Here is a 21,753-nt window from a genome sequence, read left to right as displayed (position 1 = left end):
TAAAATGAGAGGTATACTAAAACCACTTTAAACAAAAGAACAAAAGCTGAAAAATAGACTTAATTGAATTAGAATTTTCTATGTTAATTCCTAAATATATCTGAAAGTCAATGTATTTCAATGCTTTTCAATTAGGTGTTCTACTATTTACTACTTTGAGTCTTCACCGTGCTCTTTGATTAGAGCTCCATTTTGATTCTTTAACTTTGCGTGTTTCCAAATTTTTGCGAATTGACGCTTCCTAGGCAATCATGGTTAAAGAGCGCATGGAAGAGAAAGGAAGGGAATCGTTAGTTCACCCAGACAATTCCATAGCATGTCATCCTATTGAACCTCCCAATCTAGTATATGTGCCTCCACATCGAAGAAATGTTGTGCCTCCTAATCTGGTATATGTGCCTCCTAATCGAAGATCAACTACGACTTCCAATATTTTATTTGTTGTGCCTCCTAATCGAATATCTAATGCGGCTCCGAATAAGTTATCTGTTGTTGTGCCTCCTAATCGAAGATCTAATGCGGCTCCTAATATGTTATCTGTTGTGCCTCCTAATCGAAAATCTCCCGCGGCTGTTAATAGGTTATCTGTTGTGCCTTCTAATCAAAGATCTCCCACGGCTCTTAATGGGTTATCTATTGTGCCTCCTAATCGACGATCTCCTGCGGCTCCTAATGTGTTATCTGTTATTTCTCATAATCGAAGATCTACTGCGCCTCCCAATCTCTTATCTATTGTGCCTCCCAGTCAAAGCTCTATTGCACTTCCTAATCGGAGATCTATTGCACAATGTCTTCGAAGAGAAAAAGATATCGATCAAAGGACTATAGCACAACAAAATCGAAGACGAAGAGAAAAAGACGTTATGTCTGATTACATATCAGATTCCTTTAAGAAGACGAGGTCAACGTCATTTAAATGGGTCCTCTTCATCTATCACGGAAGATGTCACAATGCAAAGTTGTGAGGATAACACTATGTAAGTCAAGTGCTTAAATTCTCACTCTTATGTTAGGTTTCAATATACCGTAAAACATGATATATCATAGGTCTATTTTTGCAGTGATCATGATATGACTGGATTTGATGAAAGTGAAGAAGAAATTCTTAATCCTCATAGAGGCCATGTGCTTCCTATTCCAAATCACCGCCACTTTCTGGGAAAGATGGATGTTCTCTGTCCATTTTGTTCGGCCCTTCATTGGAAAGATGAACAGTTATCAAAATCAAAGCGCAACTGACCTTTATTTGGAACTTGTTGTTTACAAGGAAAAGTTAAGCTACCGCTTCTTTCTCCACTGCCTCCTGCACTTAAATATTTATTCGAAGGATCTAATAAACGTGCAAGATTATTCTGTGAGCAGATTCAGCAATACAATGTGTGTAATGCCTTTACCAGTCTTGGTTGTAAATTTAACGATCGTGTGTTACATGGACATGGTCCTACCTCATTCACTGTTCATGGAGAGTTGCGACACCAAATCGATTCATTTTTGCCTAATCCGGGGATGGAACCTAAGTTTTCACAACTTTATATTTATGATCCCCTAGCTACTTTGGATCACCGCCACAATCGCAACCCGAATTTGTCAAAAGAAGTGTTGAAAACTGTACAAGAAACTCTTCTGCAGACCCACAAGTTTTGTGATATCTATAAGCAAGCATTTGAGGTTTTAAATGAAAATGCTTATGAGAATAACAATGTTCCGGTCCATCTACACTATTATCAGCGTTCGGATAGACGAAGGTACAATCTTCCGACAACTGATGAGATCGCAGTGATATTGCCTGGAGATGGGAGTAAGGTTGATGCAATGCGTGATATTGTACTTCGCTTGAGAGGAGGGCATGAGTTGGAACGGATAAGCGAATGTCATCCCGCTTATTTGCCTTTGCATTATGTTTTTCTGTTTCCTTATGGGGATTTGGGTTGGTCACCTGATTTGAAGTTGTAGGACGTCAAGAGAAATGCTCCAAGCAATGCAAGACTCACCCAATTATTGTATTATGCCTACCGTTTGTTTGAACGACCCACGCGAGTACTCATCTATCTTCTTTGGGGTGTAAATTGTTGCATAAATTTTTGGTTGATGCTTGGGCTGCATATGAACGTAACCGGCTGCGATACATTAGACTAAATCAAGACACCATCCGTTCAAATGTGTACAAGTGCTTGATAGATGTTGCACTTGAGGGATTAAGTCCTAATCAAATTGGCCAACAGTTCATTTTGCCTTCCTCGCCTGTTGGAAGTCCAAGGCCATGTACGAGATTTTTCAGGATTCAATAGCTATCACCCGCACTATAAGCACCCAGATATTTTTCTTACGGTGACTGCAAACTCTAATTGGCAGGAAATTAAAGATGCGCTCAAGGAACACCAAACTTCGACACTTCGGCCTGAAATAGTTGCACGGGTATTCGAGCTGAAACGAAAAGCAATTATGAAAGAAATTTTGAAGAATGATATCTTCGGTCGGGTGGTTGCATATGTCTATACCATTAAATTTCAGAAGCGTCTCTTCCACACATGCATTGCCTTTTATTTCTTGGCGCATGATGACAAGATCCAAAACAGTGAGCAAATGGATAAATTTGTATGTGCTTGAATTCCCGGACCACGACACCCACCCCGCATTGTTTGAAACGAGTGAAGAAGTGCATGGTTCATGGCCCCCGTGGTGATCGAGATCCGAAAGTGCTTCATGTATGGAAAATGGTCGATGCACCAAAGGCTATCCAAAAGAGTTTGTGGAGGAAACAATTATGGATAAAAAGGGTACTTCATTTACCGGCGCCGCATTAACGGGGTAAGAAATATTTTGTGAAGAGGAAGAATTAAATGGTTAAAGTTGATAATGAAGATGTTGTTCCCTACAATGCATATCCGTTCTAAATGTTTGATTGCCATATCAATGTTGAAGTTTGTGTATCGTCAAGTCATTAAATATATTAACAAGTACATCTACAAAGGCTATGACAAAGCAACAAAGCAATGGCGGCAAGAACAAATGATGAGATTCAAAGAATATATCGATGCAAGGTACATTGACCAACGTATTCCATGACATCTATTTCAGAATCCAATGCATAAAGAGTTTCCAAGTCCAACGATTGGCTTCATTTGGAAGGTATGCATAGGGTTGTTTTCAATAGCAAAGAGTCCATGGATGCAATTCTTGCACGAAAGCCGAGACCAAACTTCAACACCGACATCTTTTAAAAGTGCGGCTGAAGATCCGGATATGCACGCCGCGATATACCTATCAAGAGTTTCCACGACACTATGTTTTCCACAAAGACTCTCAAGAGTGGACTCCTAGGACTCAGGGACCTTCCATTGGTAGGATGTATTTTGCAAGCCCCAATGCCAGGGAGCGGTTTTATCTACGCTTGCTACTTACTGTTGTAAAAGGGCCTACCTCCTTTGCATATCTTTATAAAGTTGGTGATACTTGTACAACACATACAAAGAAGCATGTATTGTCTCTGGGCTGTTGGAAGTTGATGATGAGTGGATACAATGCCTAGAAGAGGCGGCGATAATGAAAACTGGATATCAACTGCGAAGGTTGTTTTATGTAATTCTTTTAGAGTGTCATCCGTTACGACCAGATCTACTTTGGAGCAAATTTGCATCGAGTATATGTGATGATCTTGGACACTGGCTTCGAACAAAGCACGACATCCCAGATTCAACTGATGAGCAAATAACAGATTACAACTTATATTTGGTGGAACAAGTCCTTTTAGAATCTGGGAAGACATTGGAAAATTTCCCGCCCATGCCAAAGCCAAAAGAGGATTGGAGAAAAATTGTTGGCAATATGCTCATTTGGGAGCAACGCCAACTTTAACTTGAAGGCATAGGAGAAGAGGCTGCAGTTGATGTGAGTCGTCTTAATGACGAACAACTTTATGCTTACACTGCTGTGACTGATTCAGTATGTGGTGACAAGGGCAAACTTTTCTTTTGAATGGAGCAAAACGGGTACAAGGAAAACTTTTTGTATAATACAATTGCAAAGGCCTACCGCAAAGATACAATTGCAAAGGCCCTGCTGCGAAGATGGGTCTTATTGTCATTATGGTGGCATCATCAGGAATTGCATCTCTATTATTGTCTAGCGGACGACCTTTTTCTACATTTAAAATTCCAATTGATGTGATGGATACCACTTTTGCGCGGCTTCACTAAACATTCGACCTTTGTCGACCTATTTAAAGAAACAAAACTAATTGTTTGGGGACGAGGTGCCCATGCAACATAGATAATTGTGTTGAGAGGCGGGATAGAACACTTCAAGATATTTGTGGAAACAAGAAGATATTTGGTGGTATCACTACAGTTCTTGGTGGTGATTTTCGACAAACACCAGCATGTTATACCGCGTTAGGCCGAGAGAGCAATTTGTTGGTGCATCACTACGATGCTCTTTCCTTTGGAGTTATTTAGAAGTTTTGCATTTGGTACAGAACATGCGGCTTGAAATGGCAGAGTCCAAGAATGTCGAATTCGCCGATTTTTTGTTGGAGGTGTGCTACTAATGCCTTCTAATTAGAATGTTTTTTTCTCCATTAGTTCCATATATAAACGAACTATTTTAGAAACTAATGAATTCATTTTTTGCTTTGATTCATTTAGATTGGTTCGAATCCTAAAGAATGCCTACAATTGCCGAATGGAATATGCAAGTGTACCAATATCCAAGAACTCATCTTCTCTGTTTATCCCCAATTGGATGTTATGGACACACCGTCTCCAAATTTCTTTACTGATCGTACTATTCTTGCTGCCCGTAATGATGATGTGAGTGCAATTAATGAGGTTGCACTGAATTTGTTCCCTAGTGAAGTGCTTGAGTATTTGGCTGCAGATAAAATCATCGAAGATGATATTGATAATCCAAGTGGGGCTCACTATCCCACCGAAGTTTAAACTCCCTCAACCATTCTAGCTTACCACCTTTCAATCTCAAGTTAAAACCTCGATGCCCTATAATGTTGCTTTCGGGAACATAGCACCTAAAGATGGCCTTTGCAATGGGACACGACTTATGGTGCTTCAATGTGCGAGTAAAGTCCTTCAAGCCAAAATTTTGACCGGAGAGAAAGCCGGAAATCCGTACTCATCCCAAGAATATCTCGCTCCCTCAAATTCAAAGTTGTCTTTCAAACTATCAAGGCGACAATTCCCCGCTCGACTAGCTTATGCCATGACAATTAATAAGTCACAAGGCCACAATGAAATATGTTGGCATTGATTTGAGGACACCGGTTTTTTCACCATGGGCAACTCTATGTGGCCATGTCCGATGTACTTCTTCAAAAAGAATATTTCGTTTTTCTTCCACCTAATGCAAGAAATTGTACCACAAATGTCGATACCCGTAAGTTCTTCTAAAGATATTGATACCAATGAGAAAAGGCGAAAGGAGAAATTAAAGAATGTTACTTTTATTGGTTTAGAAATTAAAGAATATGTTGTATCCATATATATGTTATGTAAGTTTTTATGATAGTTTTTTTTTTTTGATAATAGCGTGGATACTTAAAAATAATAATAGAGATTATTTTATTTTGAGAACCATTTCTTTTGTAAACAATATGTTAAATGTATCAAGTCTAAAAAAATCATGTGTATGTGGTTTGTTTGCAGGTACCAAGTTAAATTGCTATAATTTTTCAGCGACATGATTGTAGTCTTTGCTCCATGGCGCATTTATCCATATGGTAGTAGAATGGTGTGAACAGTATGCATAGAGGAGAGAATGAGAGAAATGAGGAACTCGATCAGTGGGCGTGGAGTATTTATTTTATTTAATTTTTCCTTTTCGTTACTAGAATTAGCCCCAGCTGAAAAATTATGCAAAGTCTTCTTTAATGTTTAATGAGTTGTCTTTTAGTTTTAGAAGTAATTTGTGTTGTATGTAAATATGAAGTTATATATTTTGGTATGGTTGATCTATTATGAGAATTGTATTGTTTGATTTTCAAGTTATGACAGGATTTAGGTTTTTGAAATGTTGAAAATACAAAGGAGACTCTGCTGAATTTTTTTTATTTTTTTTAAAAAAATGATGATGCTCTTAATTGAAGACTCTCTCCCTTTATTTTCATCATTCTCATTCTGATATGTATTGAATTAAGATATGTGTAATGAGTTGGTTTGTGAGAAATAAAATGCATAGAATTGCAATAATTAAGCTCACTTAAGTATGCGTATGAAATGATTAAGAAGTATAAAACTGTTGAAAATAGTTATATCATCGATCCAATGCTACTATAGAGATGGTCTCTTGGGGTGTTGTTCAAAAGCAATGTGTCTAGAGTGTCGACTGCCACGGGCATTCACTAGTTTGGAATGACAGACCTATATTGCGTCATTTGTAATGATTTAAGAGCATCTCTAGACGGTGGAGGCAAATCCCCACAGTTTGGCTCCACCAATGTGAATAGTCACTCACAACCCATCCCCAACTCTAATTGGTAGCAACCAAATCAAGTAAATAGTAGGACCCAATTTTATTTTAAAATTATTTTTTGTTAAAAGTAGGCGTCAAATTAGTTTTTTAATTATTTAAAAATTAATTTGGCCAAAAAAGTGGCGATGGTTTGTTGAAAGAAAACCCGCGCAACACTCCCAAAATCACCTCTATAAGTTGAAAAGTCAAAAGAATACCCACGCGACATTGCCAAAGTCACACTCACTCCCGGTAGTGTAATGTCATATCCTCAAACAAAATGCCAAATTTGCAATCGGATGCAAATAGAGGGGTTTGATGCTAGATTTGCCTCCATCTAGATATGGAATTTTGGTAAATTCCGAATTGGTGGAGGCAAACCCATGTATTTGCGTCCACCTAAAGATGTTAAGTACCCATATAACATTTGGAATGATATATACATATATTACGCCATTTATAATGACATATATATATTACTCCATTTGTAATGACATAAGAACCCATATATTATTTGGAATGATATGGACCTATGCTACGCAATTGTAATGACATAAGTACTCATATATCATTCGGTATGACATAGACCTATATTACGTAATTTGTAATGACATAAGAGCATCTCTAGGTGGTGGAGGCAAATCCCCACAGTTTGCCTCCACCAATATGAATAGTCACTCACAAACCGTCTCCAACTCTAGGTGGTAGCAACCAAATGAAATAAAGTGTGGGACCCAATTTTATTTTATAATTATTTTTTTATTAAAAGTGGGCCCCAAGTTAGTTTTTTAATTATTTAAAAATTCTTTTGGCAAAAAAAGTGGCAATAGTTTGTTGAAAGAAAACCCTCGCGACATAGTCCCAAAGTCGCCCCTATAAGTTGAAAAGTCAAAAGAATACCCACACGACATTGCCAAAATCGCGCCGTATCTGCAAACGAAATGTCAAATTTGCGAATACAGATGCGAATATAGTGGTTGGAGGCTAGATTTGCCTCCACCTAGATATGAAATTTTGGTAAATTCCGAATTGGTAGAGGCAAACCCATGTATTTGCCTCCACCTAAAGACGCTAACTCGCTAAGTACCTATATATCATTTGGAATGGCACATACTTATATTACGCAATTTGTAATCACATAAGTACAACCTTTGTTAATGTCACACCAAGTTTGGTCTCATGACACTAAATTGAAAAAACAAAGACACTAACATAATTTTGGTGTTACTTTTTCAAATGTTAATCCTCAACACCCTAGCTTTTCCTTCCTATTTTAATGCCACATCAAGTTTCCTTTAGCAAAAAAAAAAAAAAAACCTATAATGAAACAAAAAAGGGCATACTCTAATGTCAACTGCCCTTATTGCTATATGACACATAATAAATAAATTGTTTTACCAAAAAAAAATCAATCTAAGTACAATTGATAATACTGGGATTATAAATATCACCTCGAGCTGTAATGTTGCTCATGTAGCAAAACTTATGACAATATATTCATCATACTTTAAGTCACGCTAGTTATTTTCTCATAAACTTAAGTATGTCATATGAAATGACATTAGAATTTGGGCATGTATGATTAAAAACTACACCGATGTATGCTACATGTTCTGTCATAACCACAACATATTAAGATGAATCGTCTTCACTCCAAACGTGAGCTTAAAGGGCATTAGCTTCTTGGTTTTTGCCCCATCTAGGCTTAATTACACATTGAAAGATGTAATTGTAGCATGTTGAGTATACTTCTATCATCAATCTGGGGCAACTCTTCTTTTGCAGCTTTCTCCAAATAAAGCAACTTCGAAATACGCCACTTGTCCTCACCCAGTTATTGAAACACTCACAATAATTAAATCCTTATATTTGTAAATAAAGCCAAATCCACCTCCACCACATCGAGATACACAATTAAACCAAATAAGTTACTCAGCCAATAATAAACATCGAAACTCTATATAACCAATCCACATTCTTTTAAGGGTTAGTTAGTTAGACTTACCCCCTATTACTAGTTGCAGTTAGTGTTAGACCAAACCCAACCCCCCCACCCCCCCAGTTGCAAGATCCAACGGCTACAAGATTTTTTTTTTTCCAGATGAAGAAACAGGACTGTTGGATACCAATCATAATAATTATTAAGGTATGCAGCTTCAATCCATAAAGGACTTGTAAATAAAATCCTTAGAATATGGTTATACAAGTATTTGAACTAACATCATCAAGAGTAAAGGAGTAATTGCATTCAACAAAAGGTAGTTGAATAGAAACACAAAGATCTAAAATAACCAAATTAATCACCATAACAAAATAGTAATTAGAAATACTACACAAAATGTGATATTGATAAAAATGTGCTCATAACATGTACTAACATTAGATGCCTCAAACTGCTATAAGAAAAAACACACCAAATTAAACTGTAAAAGGATGAAAAAGAACAACGCATCTCTAATTTTTAAAATCGTCAACTAAAAATCAATGGCACAATCTATAAAGTGTTATATTTACAAGGAAGGAGAACACAAAAGACCATAAGATCTTGAGCTTCTAGTGATGAAGATGTAAACTAGGAAATTTAACCTACCAACAACTCAACTAGCCCCGATAGTTAACATATGTTCATCAACAAAAGCATGATGCCTTGATATCTGCAGCCAATAAATAATCCCCATGCCAGATCAATATATATAACAATTTAACAAGTATTATGCCGCAAATATAAGTATGTGTTATGTAATGACATAAGTTTCTTGTATGATTCAAGATTATCAAAAACTATGAATAGTCACATAACACATTTAACAATATAATAAATTGCTTTCACTACAATTATAATTGAAATAAGCAACCCGAAAAAGTACTACCACAATATCATAGAAAACTTTAGCTCAATATTTTTTTGGGTTAAATTTAGACACCCTCCCCCCTTTTGATTAGCCCTCCCCACTATAAGGAAAAAGATTAGCCCTCATATTTCAATGCTCAAATTTTCGTTTATCTTTTTGTATTTCAATCATTGTGATTAGCAATGCCTCATGTAGTCTTCCAAAAACATAGGTTGAAAAAAAAGTGAAGTTAGTTGCAGAAAAACAAAGAACTAGAGGGAAAGAAAATCACAATGAATTACAAGCCATCTTAGAAAGGAATCTGTCACGCCCCAAATTTTGTAATGCCTGAATACCAAAGACACATGACATCTACAGTCATTACGAAACTCAGAACGTGATACGAGACAACCAAACAAAACCCAAAATAAACAAAAACAGAAAAATCCTATAAAAATTTCGATATAATCCCCTATGTATTTTCGACATTTCATAAACTTAAATCTTGTCATAACTTGTAAATCATAACAATATATATTTCATTGCTCAACCTAGCTACTTAACCGTCTCAACGAATGCCAGAACAGTTAAGTAACTCTCACGCGTCAAGACAATTTAGTTTCTTCCCTCGGAAGGCATTAGTTTCTCTAGTACGTCTACTAAAATCATTATATAACTTACATCAGGACAGTTAGTTCCTCTATACAGTGTGAGGTGTCCCGTTTTTTTTCAAAATTAATCAACAAATAAAATAGATTTACCTTGTTCAAATATCTTTATATGGTACACCCCTACAAGAAGGTTACTATACTTACCATTCTACAAAACATATTTTAAACAAGTGAAACTAGTTAACATTTATAATAATTCACACTTAACTACATATTTGAATTCATTATAATATTACACACAAATATCCCTAGTCGTGACCATGATAGTCACCTCTACACACTGCTGTGACTGACACATATATCCATCTGTGTCTTCTCGCATAACCAGCTCCCACTCTCAGTAACAGGGAACCATCTCAGCTGGGATATCAACTCAGGCTCACAGAACGCTAAGAGAGCTGGATCTATGCATCCGCGTGCTAAATCATATAATAAATATCACAACAGCCACTCTTGGGCTAACAACCACACTTGAGCTAATATATATAATAACACCTCGGGGAATATAGCTAAGGAATTTCGTGATCAAGCAAGCTAAGAATTTTACCATGTTAACTACACCCCAGAAGATTCACCCGAGGAATTTTCATACAATAAAATCAGTCATTACATGACTTTCATATCAAACGAGTTATAGCGGACTAGGGATTTACACACAAGCATACAATTATTTTCAAGGAACCAATGAATCATATCAAAATAAAACTAAAGTGAAACCAATATCACTGCAAGCTCCAAGAGGGTATATCGTTTAATACCCAATAATCAATATCAAATAATACAAGCTTCATTATGGTATATCATTCAATACCCATTGTTCAATATCCATATAATCTTTATCTATTTCAATTTTCGTCTCTTGGAGCCCCTAGGTTCCCGTGGTAACACCACCACTAATAAATATTAAATTTCTACAAAATCCAAGCGTGATCGCCATCACATATAAATATAATACCACATGACCACCGTTTAGTTTAAACAGTTTAAAAGCATACAACAATACTATTTAACCCTACATCAAGACTAGTAGTTCCTCTTACTTTCCGAGACTCACAGGATAGTTTCTTGTTTAAGTAGAAACATATAGTTTCTTGACTCATACGTAAAACACAAATTTATTTATAGATACTACATCCATTGCACACATATATCGGTCGCAAAAACTAAATATATAATATGTACTATAACGGCTACACTTTTACATAAGGCTGCCTACGTATCCAATCTTTCTAGATTATAATCAAGCCTTACGTAGCTCTTAACCAAAAGCATAATTGCCCTACAGAACCGTGCTCAAAATAATCATTATTCTCACTTTAGATAATGTTCATATTCAAAACATCATATATAATCCCCAGGGCATATCCAACACTAGCACAATGAAAACATTTCCAACAAGTTCAACTAACATTCATTATGATATAATTGTCCCATTTCAGTAAGAGAACTTATCTAGAACTCACCTTGGAACTCTAGAGCACAAAACAGTCTCCACGACATCCAAGCATAAAATTCCTCCAGCAATAAAGAGAATCCGAAAACAATAATGTATAAATCTCATTATGTTTACAAATAAGGAAACCAACTGCTTAAATCATTTCCTTATATATATATAAAGTTTCAGCCCTAGTGATGCACAATAAACCTATAAGTCATAATTGCTCAAAAACTGAGTTTAATATACTTTCGGGCCTCCAAACACTATCTTAAGATTCACGTCAGTTCCAAACAAAACCACCATCTAAAAGTATGCTGCAAACGTTATATAAAACACCCAAGAAAAGTTTAAGAAACTCTTTGTTCATTTACTAGACATATTTCCCAAAACAAGTTCATGCACATAAAAGGATAACACGATAGGTTTTCTAGCCAACTTGTCAATGCTATAGTTTTTTCTACATTTATCCAAATGAGACATGACTTGATTATTTTGAAACTAGGATATGTTTGAGCTGTGAATTCTCTCTAAAATGAAAGACTTCTTTGCTATCAAAAAGAAGACTAGAAGTTTTGGTTAAGAAATAAATGAAAAATGCACAATAAGTAACCAGCAGCTACCTTTTCTAAGTTGATTATGGAAACCATCCACCAGTAATGAAATCAGACTAAAGTAAATAGGTAGATGGAATTACCTCTATTATTAGATCTAGCGAATTGTGTTCCCCTTCTGCATTGGTATTAGTCCATATTTCTTTGCTTGGTCGGCTGGTGAGAACTGTAAGAGGGAAGCCAATATCCCAACCGCCACAGTCACAATGTCCACCAGACCGCCATCTCTCAGTAAGACTAGATGGACCGCCATTTCTGGTTCCAGGACCACCGTGAGCACCAGCTGGAATTATAACATTCATGCTTGTAGAGCAATCACCCATATCTCTAAGTCTACTTTCCTGTGAAGGCTCGGAAGAAACAGGTGCTACTTGAGAAGTATTAGCACATCTGACCCGTGCTTTCTGAAGAAATTTCAATCCCCAACCTCCGACTACTGTTTCTTGATGACTGTCATGGGCTTCTTCTCTTAGAACAATGGCAGCAAGCTCAACATTAGGTGGGCCTGCTTGAAATATCTTGGCACCCAACCTACCAACATTGCTTGATGTATCTGCCTCCCAAGAAATATGCTCACGCACATAGCTTTCTGTACCAAATTGAGAGCAGGATTTATGCTTGGGCAAATGCTTTGGCCTGAACATATCTACCATTTTGTTTACTGACACTTTAGTTTTGCCAAGGATATAATCTGAACATGCAATGTTCCCAAACTCTTTTGCATTAGCACCAAATAAAACCCACTGGGTTTCCATCACTTTCGGATTGTCAGAGTCTGTGCAGAGGGTCAAAGAACTTGTTACATTCATCTTTCCAACAAGATCCAATGACTTATCACAAATTCCCTTTTCCCCTTTCCACCAACCTTTTTCTTATAGAATAAATATACACAATCAAGAGGCATATTTTCAGAAAATTCAGACTCCACAGTTTTAGAAACATAAACTACTCTTTGATCATCTACCGAGTACTTAAGTACGGAACTCCATTCTTCCACTCATGCTGAAGTGTACCTTGAGAAAAAGTGGCTGAGGAAGACAATGACTGGTCTGAAGATGTAGAGACACCATTTGAGATAGCAAAAATGCGTTTATTTAATGATTTCAATCCACTTCTTGGATTCTCAACATACAATGTTCCTGTCTCTGGCTTCTGCAGTGACCTAAGACTGGGTCTAGAAGGAAAGCTCATAAAACCGGAGTCTTTTGTTCCTTTAACATCAATCAGTCCCACTCTCCCCATCACATTACTACCTAAAGTCCCCAAATGGCAAAGTAATGAATCGTTCAATACGTTTTTCCCACACTCATTCTCATCAACAGTTTTCAAAATCCACTGTCCACTCTGGGTTGCTGATGGGCAATGAACAACAAAATTACCCAAATCACTTCTATTTCTTCTCATGTTTTGATGTGGCTCCAAATGGTTGTCATAGAAAACCTGCTTTGAAGACCTCAGGTTCACAGCAACATTGCATGGTACTGCTGGACTACAGATCATACTTAAAGAGTTGGCTGCTCTAAATTCTACCAAATCCAAGCAATGCTGGAGAAATTTCTCATCCAGATTTACAAAACGTAGATATTTGGCTATTCTATGGTCTGCTATGTGTTCACTTTGAAGTAACGACTGCTGTATGCATCTTTTACTGATAAGTTGTTGCTTGGAATCAGATGGCAATTGTTTTTCTGCTTTTACCCTTCCTAGCAAAAATTTGAATTTAGACGAAGCAGTTTCTGAAATAAGCTTTTCTGCTAATTCTGTCATTGTTCAAACTACAGTGTGGCTCCTCCCCTTCTCCTGTTTTCGTGTCCATAAATGCCTTTTCAATCTATAGTGATGAGCATATGAAAACACTGGGTAAGTTCAATCACATCTGGAAATGAATCGGAAAAGAAATTGTAAGAATTACCAAACATCCATAAAGAACTGCAGTAACACTCTAAGATTTGAAAATTACACACCATTGAATAAAGAGAAGATCGATTTTTCAATCCACAACAAAAAGAAAGAAAAAAGAAGAAGAAGAATCCATAACCAGGAAGAAACACACTTAGAAATTAATGCAAAGATTGCAAACCCGTGAGAGCTACTCGCTTTATTTATAACCTTTATAGAGAAAACTATAGTAGTCTGCCAATATGCTCAAAAGTACACGCAAATTTTTGAATGTGAACAGTTTAATGTAAGGAAAGTTATAATGTATCTTCTTTAAAATTCCTCAGTAGTGGGTAATGTGGTACACTGTTTCAATTTGTGGCCCCATAAATCAAATCTTGTAAAGTTTGGTTTGGATCAACATATTTGGTTCTTGGCTCGGATTTGGATCTATTGTGAATTTGTTCATTCATTAAGGGATCAAATTCAAATCAACCTTAATCCACTCCGTACTGACCCATTCTCTTTAGTAAACTAAATATGTAAAAAATTGGTTCAGAGCTATGCTTATCTGTAGATTCTGATCCTGTTTTGATCAGATTGTATTTGGATTGTACAAACTACAAGTTCTTATTGTGTTAGGATCAGAGTGTATCTTAGATCACCCTCACTATGATCCAGGGAATCCATTGACAGCCCTAGTTTTGAGAGTCTAGTTGTCTTGTTGATGGACAACGATTATTTTTTTCTTTTATGGGACCTTGTTACTGGTTTTTCATTTCAATTATGGACAACTTTGTAATTTAACTAATATCAGGATTCAGGAGTTATAATCTAGTCATTTTGCACCGTGACGTAAGGGACGTTTTTACTTTATTCCAGTTGGAAATTCACTGGTTTATAATTGCAGTTCCAAATTCACTGATTTATGATTCCAGTTTCTAAGCTGAGGGAGCTAGAATGCAGAGACTGGGGTTTGGGTCATAGGTGTTATCTCGTTGGTTTGTACTGGTTACTGCACTTGTAGTATTGTGGGTGGGGGTGGTTATGAGGCCTTGGGGCAGGACTGTAATCTTTTTTGGTTTTAAGAATTAATATCTTTTGCTTATTAGGAAAAACATGAATAAGCAATATACTGATTTTCTTTTAACAGTTTTCTAGCTTTACCTTAAGGGGTAGCACGGTTGGTTTGGCCTTGGGTTTGCTCTCCAATGGTCACCAGTTTGATTCCCCTCAAGGCCACTGGTGAGGCAGTACCTGGTCAAATTTCCAACCAGGGCCCCGGGATTAGTCGAGGTGCGTGTAAGCTAGCCCGGACACCCAGTTCGAAAAAAAAATGAGGGAAGAATTTCCTTCACTTCGAAAAGTTGAATTGATCTATATTTGAGGATGTGCACTCACTTCTTTTCTTTATATAATAAATGAGTAGTGTTTCCAATTATCTAATTCTAAATAAAAAATATCATATAAAATGGTCTCAACAAACCAAAAAAATGGGACGATGGGAGCAATGGATTGGGGGTTACTAGTAAGTTTCGAGCTGAGGTCGTGGCTATAATTGAAAATATTGAACTTGCTATAGAGAAAGGGCGAGTATCAGTGTGGGTAGAGTCTGACTCTTTGGTTGTGCATTCAGTTCAATTATGATCCCTTAGGAACTAGAGATTGATACAAGGTGAAAGCTATGTCGGATGAAACTCAAGTTTTGTATGATATACATACATGGAGAAGCCAACTTTGCTGCAAAACAGGTAGCAAAATTGCAAAAAGATGTGTTTGTTTTGTATGAAGAGAAACCCCTACAAATCTATATGTGGGAGGACCCTACTGTTGTTTACTTAAGATTTTCCTGAATGCCTAAGAAAGTAAATGTCTTGTAGTCTACTTATTGTTACACTAAACTTGGGAATCATTCTAGGAAATCTTGTAATCTTCTCTTATCTTAATCCATTCTATAATATACAAAGCAACTTAACTAGCAAAAAAAGTACACAAGACAAGAAACAGAACCTTTAGTCCCACTAAAGCATGTATCATATCATTTCTGGAAAAGAACATAACGACATGGAACAATATATATTCAAAAAGTACTTTCGCATTGTTCTTAACATGAAAATGGACAATAAACCTGAAGAATTAAGAAGACAACATGTAATTTTATGTTTACACATAAGACCCATAAGTATATCATAATAGATACTAACATAATATCGAATATAGATGCTTCACAACCACCAAAGAGGGTGTATGTGTTAATCAACTCTTCAATCATTTGAAAGACCCTTATGGTGCAAAGTGCAAACGTCAAAAATGGAGTTTTGATACACATGCAATAACCTTTTTCTTTCATAAGTTGAAAGGAACAAAAACAATCAATCCCCACCATGTGATTTTTGAAAATCTGAATTTCAATCTCTGAACCACCCACCTTGAATTTTAAGCCCTTGGGAGGCCTCAACGAAGCTTCTTGTCTCCCATAACACTCATTTGACTCATGGGATTCTAATCATGAGTACTATCTATCACATTTCTCAAGTTTGTTGCATACCAAAAGAAATATGTTTCCTTTTACCAAATATCCAACCCAATTCAAAAACAAATTTTAAAAACTTCATCGGAAGAAATAAACAAAATTTATTAAAAGGTGTAGAAGAATAACTTACATTCTTTAAAGGGCAAAACCATACAATCTCACGTCATTATGATGGGTAAGTCTATGCAAAGACATCGTCCAAAAGAATTTGTTTCCACAATTTATAGCTTCCAGCTCTCTAATAAAAAAAAAACACCCCCCATCACTATGATGAAAGAATGCATAAACATATTTTATTCATGAACATCTGCATATAGCATCTATAATTCTATATAAATGATAGCCTATACATCATGGACTCATGGTGCATGTTCTGAACAAAATATCAATCGTGCCATTACTTTATATAGCTAGAGAGTGAAAAATATCCATTCAACAAGATATGATGCTGCATTTAGCAAAAAAAAAAAAAAAAGATGCTGCATTTCAATTCTCATTGCTATGAGAGTAAGACTTGAACTTTGAAACTTAGAACCACTGCTAACGCCCTCGTATGGCCATATCAATTACCACTCCAACTATGTATAAAGTCAGTATTAGATTGACATTCTTGAGACCACAAAATCGTAACAGTAAACCAAAAACCAAATCGTGAATAGAAAATCATAACTGGAACAAAAACAAAGAACACTTAAAATTATCACTGTTTTCCTTGAAAACTAGAGCCGCCTTCCTAACTATTACAATCCTTTTTCTTTCTTTTTAAGCACCCGATCCAAGAAATTATCTGACTTCTCTACCCGACACGTGCCCTAATGCTATTACATCCATTTCAACTACAATTACCGACTTGTCCCTATTAAACTGACTGATAAAACTACTTGTCTGTCCTATAGGACATGACGGGGAAAGAAAATGAACGAATGAGATTACCTTGACAGAAGTCCCTAGTATAGCCTCAGTGTAATCAATGCTAATCTTGGAGTAAAGATTAAGACCCTCCCTCCCAACTCCATGTTTTTCCTTGACATTAACGAACAAATAAAGGTCACTTGCGATGCCCCTAGAACAAGAAAATCATGTGACCAGCGTTCATCAGCAAATAAGTGGTTACATTGACTATCATTCAATTATTACAATCAACAACCCTAAACCCTAAACGGCAAAGAGTCATAAAAAGGCATTGAGTGCACCCTTTACTAACACTTCAGATAATAGAGAATATACATAAAAATATATAGGTCCATGAAAAATCTAATATGATAAATGTTTATTTTGCAATGAAATAATTGATAAATGACAAGGCAATAGAGAAGGTATTAGAAGTACCAATACTATTGGCGTTAGTGTTATTATATGTAGTAGCACTTTACGTGTACATCATGTAATAGCACAAAGGGCACTTGTGCAATTTCAAAATACACTTAATATATAATGTGGTATTCTCTCATTTTAGAGAACCCAGTACTTATCACAATCCTCAAGTAAAGGGAAGAAGGTCACTCTGTGAAGATTTTTGAATTGGATTGCATGAAGTTAATAAGATCATTAGGAAAATAATTGACACCGTTAGAACCTTCGGGTAGCAAATCCGTACTTGTGATCAGAAGTTAAGAATCTAAATCCTCAATAATTTTCTTTTGGTCCACTCCTAAGAAGGGTAGAATATCGCTCTGGGTGATTTCTACTAATTAATTCATTTGCATGATGATGATGATGTGAATCATAGAATAGGACTCAAATGCAAACCGTTCTTTATCAATGTTCCCTTCTCCTTGAACTTCATTGTTGCTCCATCATTAACACCAGGTGGGATAACTACTTTGATACTTCGCTTCAATTGCACTTTTCCTTCCCCATCACATCTTCGACAATAATTAGTTATTATTTTTCCTTCACCACCACATTTTGAACAAGTAGACACCTAGATAACACATGACATATACGAGAAAGTTGAGTAAATAACAAAAATTTTCAATGTTGTGAATAGCATCACATATTAACTATATTGGGAGTACATTTAGAGTAGAAAAACAAGATATCCTTTATAGCACAGCAAGAGTTTAATAAGGTTCAATAACACGAATAACAACATCGAATAAAGTGAAAATTGATTTGGACATATTTAAGAAACAGTTGTGTTGGAACTTTCATCTTATAGGAGAAAAACCTGTAACTGCATAGTTACTCGACTAGTCTTTTCCAATCACCTACTCGTGTATTAGACTGTGGTATGAAGGCTGCCTTTTTATATGTTTATACTGCTTCTACCAATGTTACCCACCAGCAGAGAGAGTAACCATCAAAGTCTAATTAATCTTATTTCCTTACGTGTCTTTACTTTTTTGACAGGCATATGTTATACAGTCTAATTACTGATACTCCTATGTTTGTCTCTTATGGTCTCTGTTTGTCCCTTCATTTTGCGCAACTCAAGCCAGTTTCAGTGATGGGACCACAGGAACAAACTTCAGCATCCCTATGAAAAAAATAAATGTGAAAAATCTGCATATTACAACTCTCATAAGTTACCTGTGACATCACACCAAATGGTGTTCTCTGACTTTTCATTACCCCTCCTCTACCTCCACAATCCACACAAGATTTTACACAACTGCTGGATTTTGCACCACTCCCATTGCAATGATCACAAGTTTCAAAACAGGAAACTTCAATGTTCTTCTGTCCTCCGAAAATTGACTCTTCGAAGCTCAAAGGCAGATCATACCTATAACATTTCAAGATGAATTAGAGAGGAATTAAAATACCTGTTAAAAGATGAAGGTTCGATAAATGATAAGTGAAGGGTTACCGGATATCAGGACTTTGGTTGGGATTGTTTCTGAAACTGCTTCCTCCAAAAAATGAACCAGATTCTCCAAAGTATGTATCAAAGACATCAAAAGGGTCCACCTGATTGTAATTTTATAATACATGGATATGAAAGTTGTTTACCATCCAGTGTACCGTAACAAAGTTGAATATGAAAAGAATTTATTACCGTAGTTTATAAATTTAGGTATTGGGGAAAGTACAGAGTGGTTTTTGAATGGGCTCTTACCCCCTGTGAATTGAAATCAGATCCATCATGCTGTCCCTGTACACCAGGCTCACCAAAGCGGTCATACAAAGATCTCTTTTCATCATCTGATAAAACCTACATAAAGGCTTCATTACAATATACGAAAAACAAAGGAAATGAAAGTAGTATGAGTAAAACTTAAGACTTGACACGAAAAAATAATAATTAGTACTTGAGTGAGTTGGAAGAGAGTATATGAGTCTGAGTTAAAGGATGAATTTTGAGTAGAACAATGAAAAGTGTAAAGAAGAAGAAGAAAGAGCACCTCGTAAGCAACGCTGATCTCCTTAAACTTATCTTCGGAGCCAGGGCTCTTGTTCATATCTGGATGATACTGTGTTCAACAAAGCAAAAGACATAATAGTAAAGGAAGCTTAATGGTGATGCAAAGAGTAAAACAGCAGAAGGAATGCAAGCAAAGATAGTACAAAGTAGTAAACATATTGGGACATAAACACAAACACGTAGAGAACATGATGCATGGCAGCAAAGAAAAGATGATTGTAAATTAATTGTACCTGACGAGCGAGTTTTCAGTAAGAGAACTTGATTTCCTGCAGTGTTGCATTTCTACTGACATTCAATGAGGAGTAGTAATTCTTGTTGCCACTTGCGGCTCTTATTGTGCTGCTTCTTCGACGACAACGAGCACCGTGGATTGAAGGAAAGTAGTAGGAAGGGCCAACTTGCTCTAAAGCAAATTGACCAAAATGAAAGCTCAATTACACCGTAACAGAATTGGTCCCCATCATGACCAACTTGCTCTAAAGCAAGTTAACCAAAATGAAATCTGAATTACACCGTAACAGAATTGGTCCCCATCCATGACATTGGGAATTAACTAACAGTGCATTATTCCTGCATCGAAATGATGCACAAGAATGGATTTGAAAGATTGCTACGCAAAATGTGTGAGTCTATTCTAGATAAATCAAAATTCACATCAAATTAAAACACCCCCAAAGCTCAAAAAAAAAGAAAAAGGTAAACTTACTCAGTCCCTTTTGCCCTCAAAAGCCCAAATTGCTTAGGAGACAAAATAGCCGGTCACTCTTCTTATGATTTCTGCACAGCCATAACAACACCACTTGTTCTTTCACTACACAAACTTCTCATCATGAAAACGAAAAAATATCAAACACCCTAAGTTCTAAAACTATCAAAAAACATCAAGTATCACTAAAATAATTATACCCCAATCACTGGATACTTCAATTCAAAGAACTCCAACTTATTAAATTAACTCGGTAATCAGTCCACTGAATTGAAGAGTTTGTAAGAGGAATAAAACTTACACAAAATCTACCTTCTTCTTCTTTGTGTTTTCTAGGTCTGTGTTGATTAATTTTGAGTGGGTTAGAGAGACGAGAGTGAGAGATTAGTCCGTGATGAGAATGAGAGAGGAGTTGAGAGACAGAGAAGGTATCGGCAGACGGCAGGACAAAGAGGAGAGATTGGGAGATGTTGGAGGCGAAGAGAGGCGAAAAGAGATGGTAAGTGGTTTTTTGGGAGGCTTTTGAAAAGCGAACTGAAGAATTCGCCTAGGCTCACGGATTACGGTCTCTAAATTCCCTGAATTCACAAACCTGTCAAATCTTGTTTGCTCCACCTCTGATTCCCTGAATCCAGCTTTCTCCATGACCAAATCACCTCAGAGCGTGAATACTGAAACCCAAAGACACATAACAGAAGGAAAAAAAAAAAGGATTCAACTCTAGTTCTTTTTAGTTTCCATGGTGTAAAGTTCAACTCAAATAATAACAGAACTAACCAAAAAAGTAAAATACAGTCTAAGTTACCATTTTCTCATCAAAACAACCAATCAAATAACATAATCAATCAACAACCCAGTAACAGAATATATGATCAAAGACAAAATCTAGCAAAAACCCCCTAGAAAAAAAAATCATTTGTTCAAGAGTACCATTGATGGGTGTGCGAAAACAGAGTCGAAAATCCCAGTTGCAGAGTTATTCTTTGAAGAAGAATAAGAACCACCCTTTGGTCCAAAAACCTCGTTAGATATTGAAGAACCATTTTGAAGGTGAAGAAGAAGAAGAAACAGCAGTTTGGAAGTTTGGAGTAGTTTCTTTGATTCGTTCAGGTTCAGTTTTAGAAATGGAAACCCATTTTTCGTTTTTGTCGACAAAATTATGAGGCTATATTTTAAAATCTTTTTCTTCCGGTTCTACCCTCCTGTTATGTAGCTAGAAATCGTGCGCACCGAAACTTTCGGTACATCTCGCA

General features: G+C 36.4%; 1 protein-coding gene across 5 annotated transcripts; it reads right to left on the bottom strand.

Annotated features, from left to right (window-relative positions):
- Positions 1-7,840: 7,840 nt before the first annotated feature.
- LOC147494867 (uncharacterized) lies at positions 7,841-21,672 on the bottom strand. Of its 5 annotated transcripts, XM_086569342.1 has the most exons (4): positions 16,555-16,584; positions 12,097-13,844; positions 11,428-11,479; positions 8,725-9,116 (listed from the first exon to the last, which is right to left on the bottom strand). In XM_086569342.1, exons 2-4 carry the CDS (start codon positions 12,820-12,822, stop codon positions 9,091-9,093), a joined length of 804 nt encoding a protein of 267 aa, XP_086425468.1. In that variant the 5' UTR covers positions 12,823-13,844; positions 16,555-16,584; the 3' UTR covers positions 8,725-9,090. The 5 variants fall into 5 exon arrangements, 2 of the variants coding, with proteins under 2 accessions (XP_086425468.1, XP_086425469.1); XR_015200254.1 differs by lacking the exons at positions 11,428-11,479; positions 12,097-13,844; positions 16,555-16,584 and adding exons at positions 21,093-21,171; positions 21,431-21,672; XM_086569343.1 differs by lacking the exon at positions 11,428-11,479 and having other exon boundaries at positions 16,555-16,657.
- Positions 21,673-21,753: the final 81 nt, after the last annotated feature.

The sequence above is a fragment of the Coptis chinensis genome, chromosome 6, assembly GCF_015680905.1.
Source record: "Coptis chinensis isolate HL-2020 chromosome 6, ASM1568090v1, whole genome shotgun sequence".
Classification (NCBI taxonomy): domain Eukaryota; kingdom Viridiplantae; phylum Streptophyta; class Magnoliopsida; order Ranunculales; family Ranunculaceae; genus Coptis; species Coptis chinensis.
The sequence above is the reverse complement of the archived record's forward strand: the minus strand, read 5'-3'. Positions and strand labels throughout refer to the sequence as shown.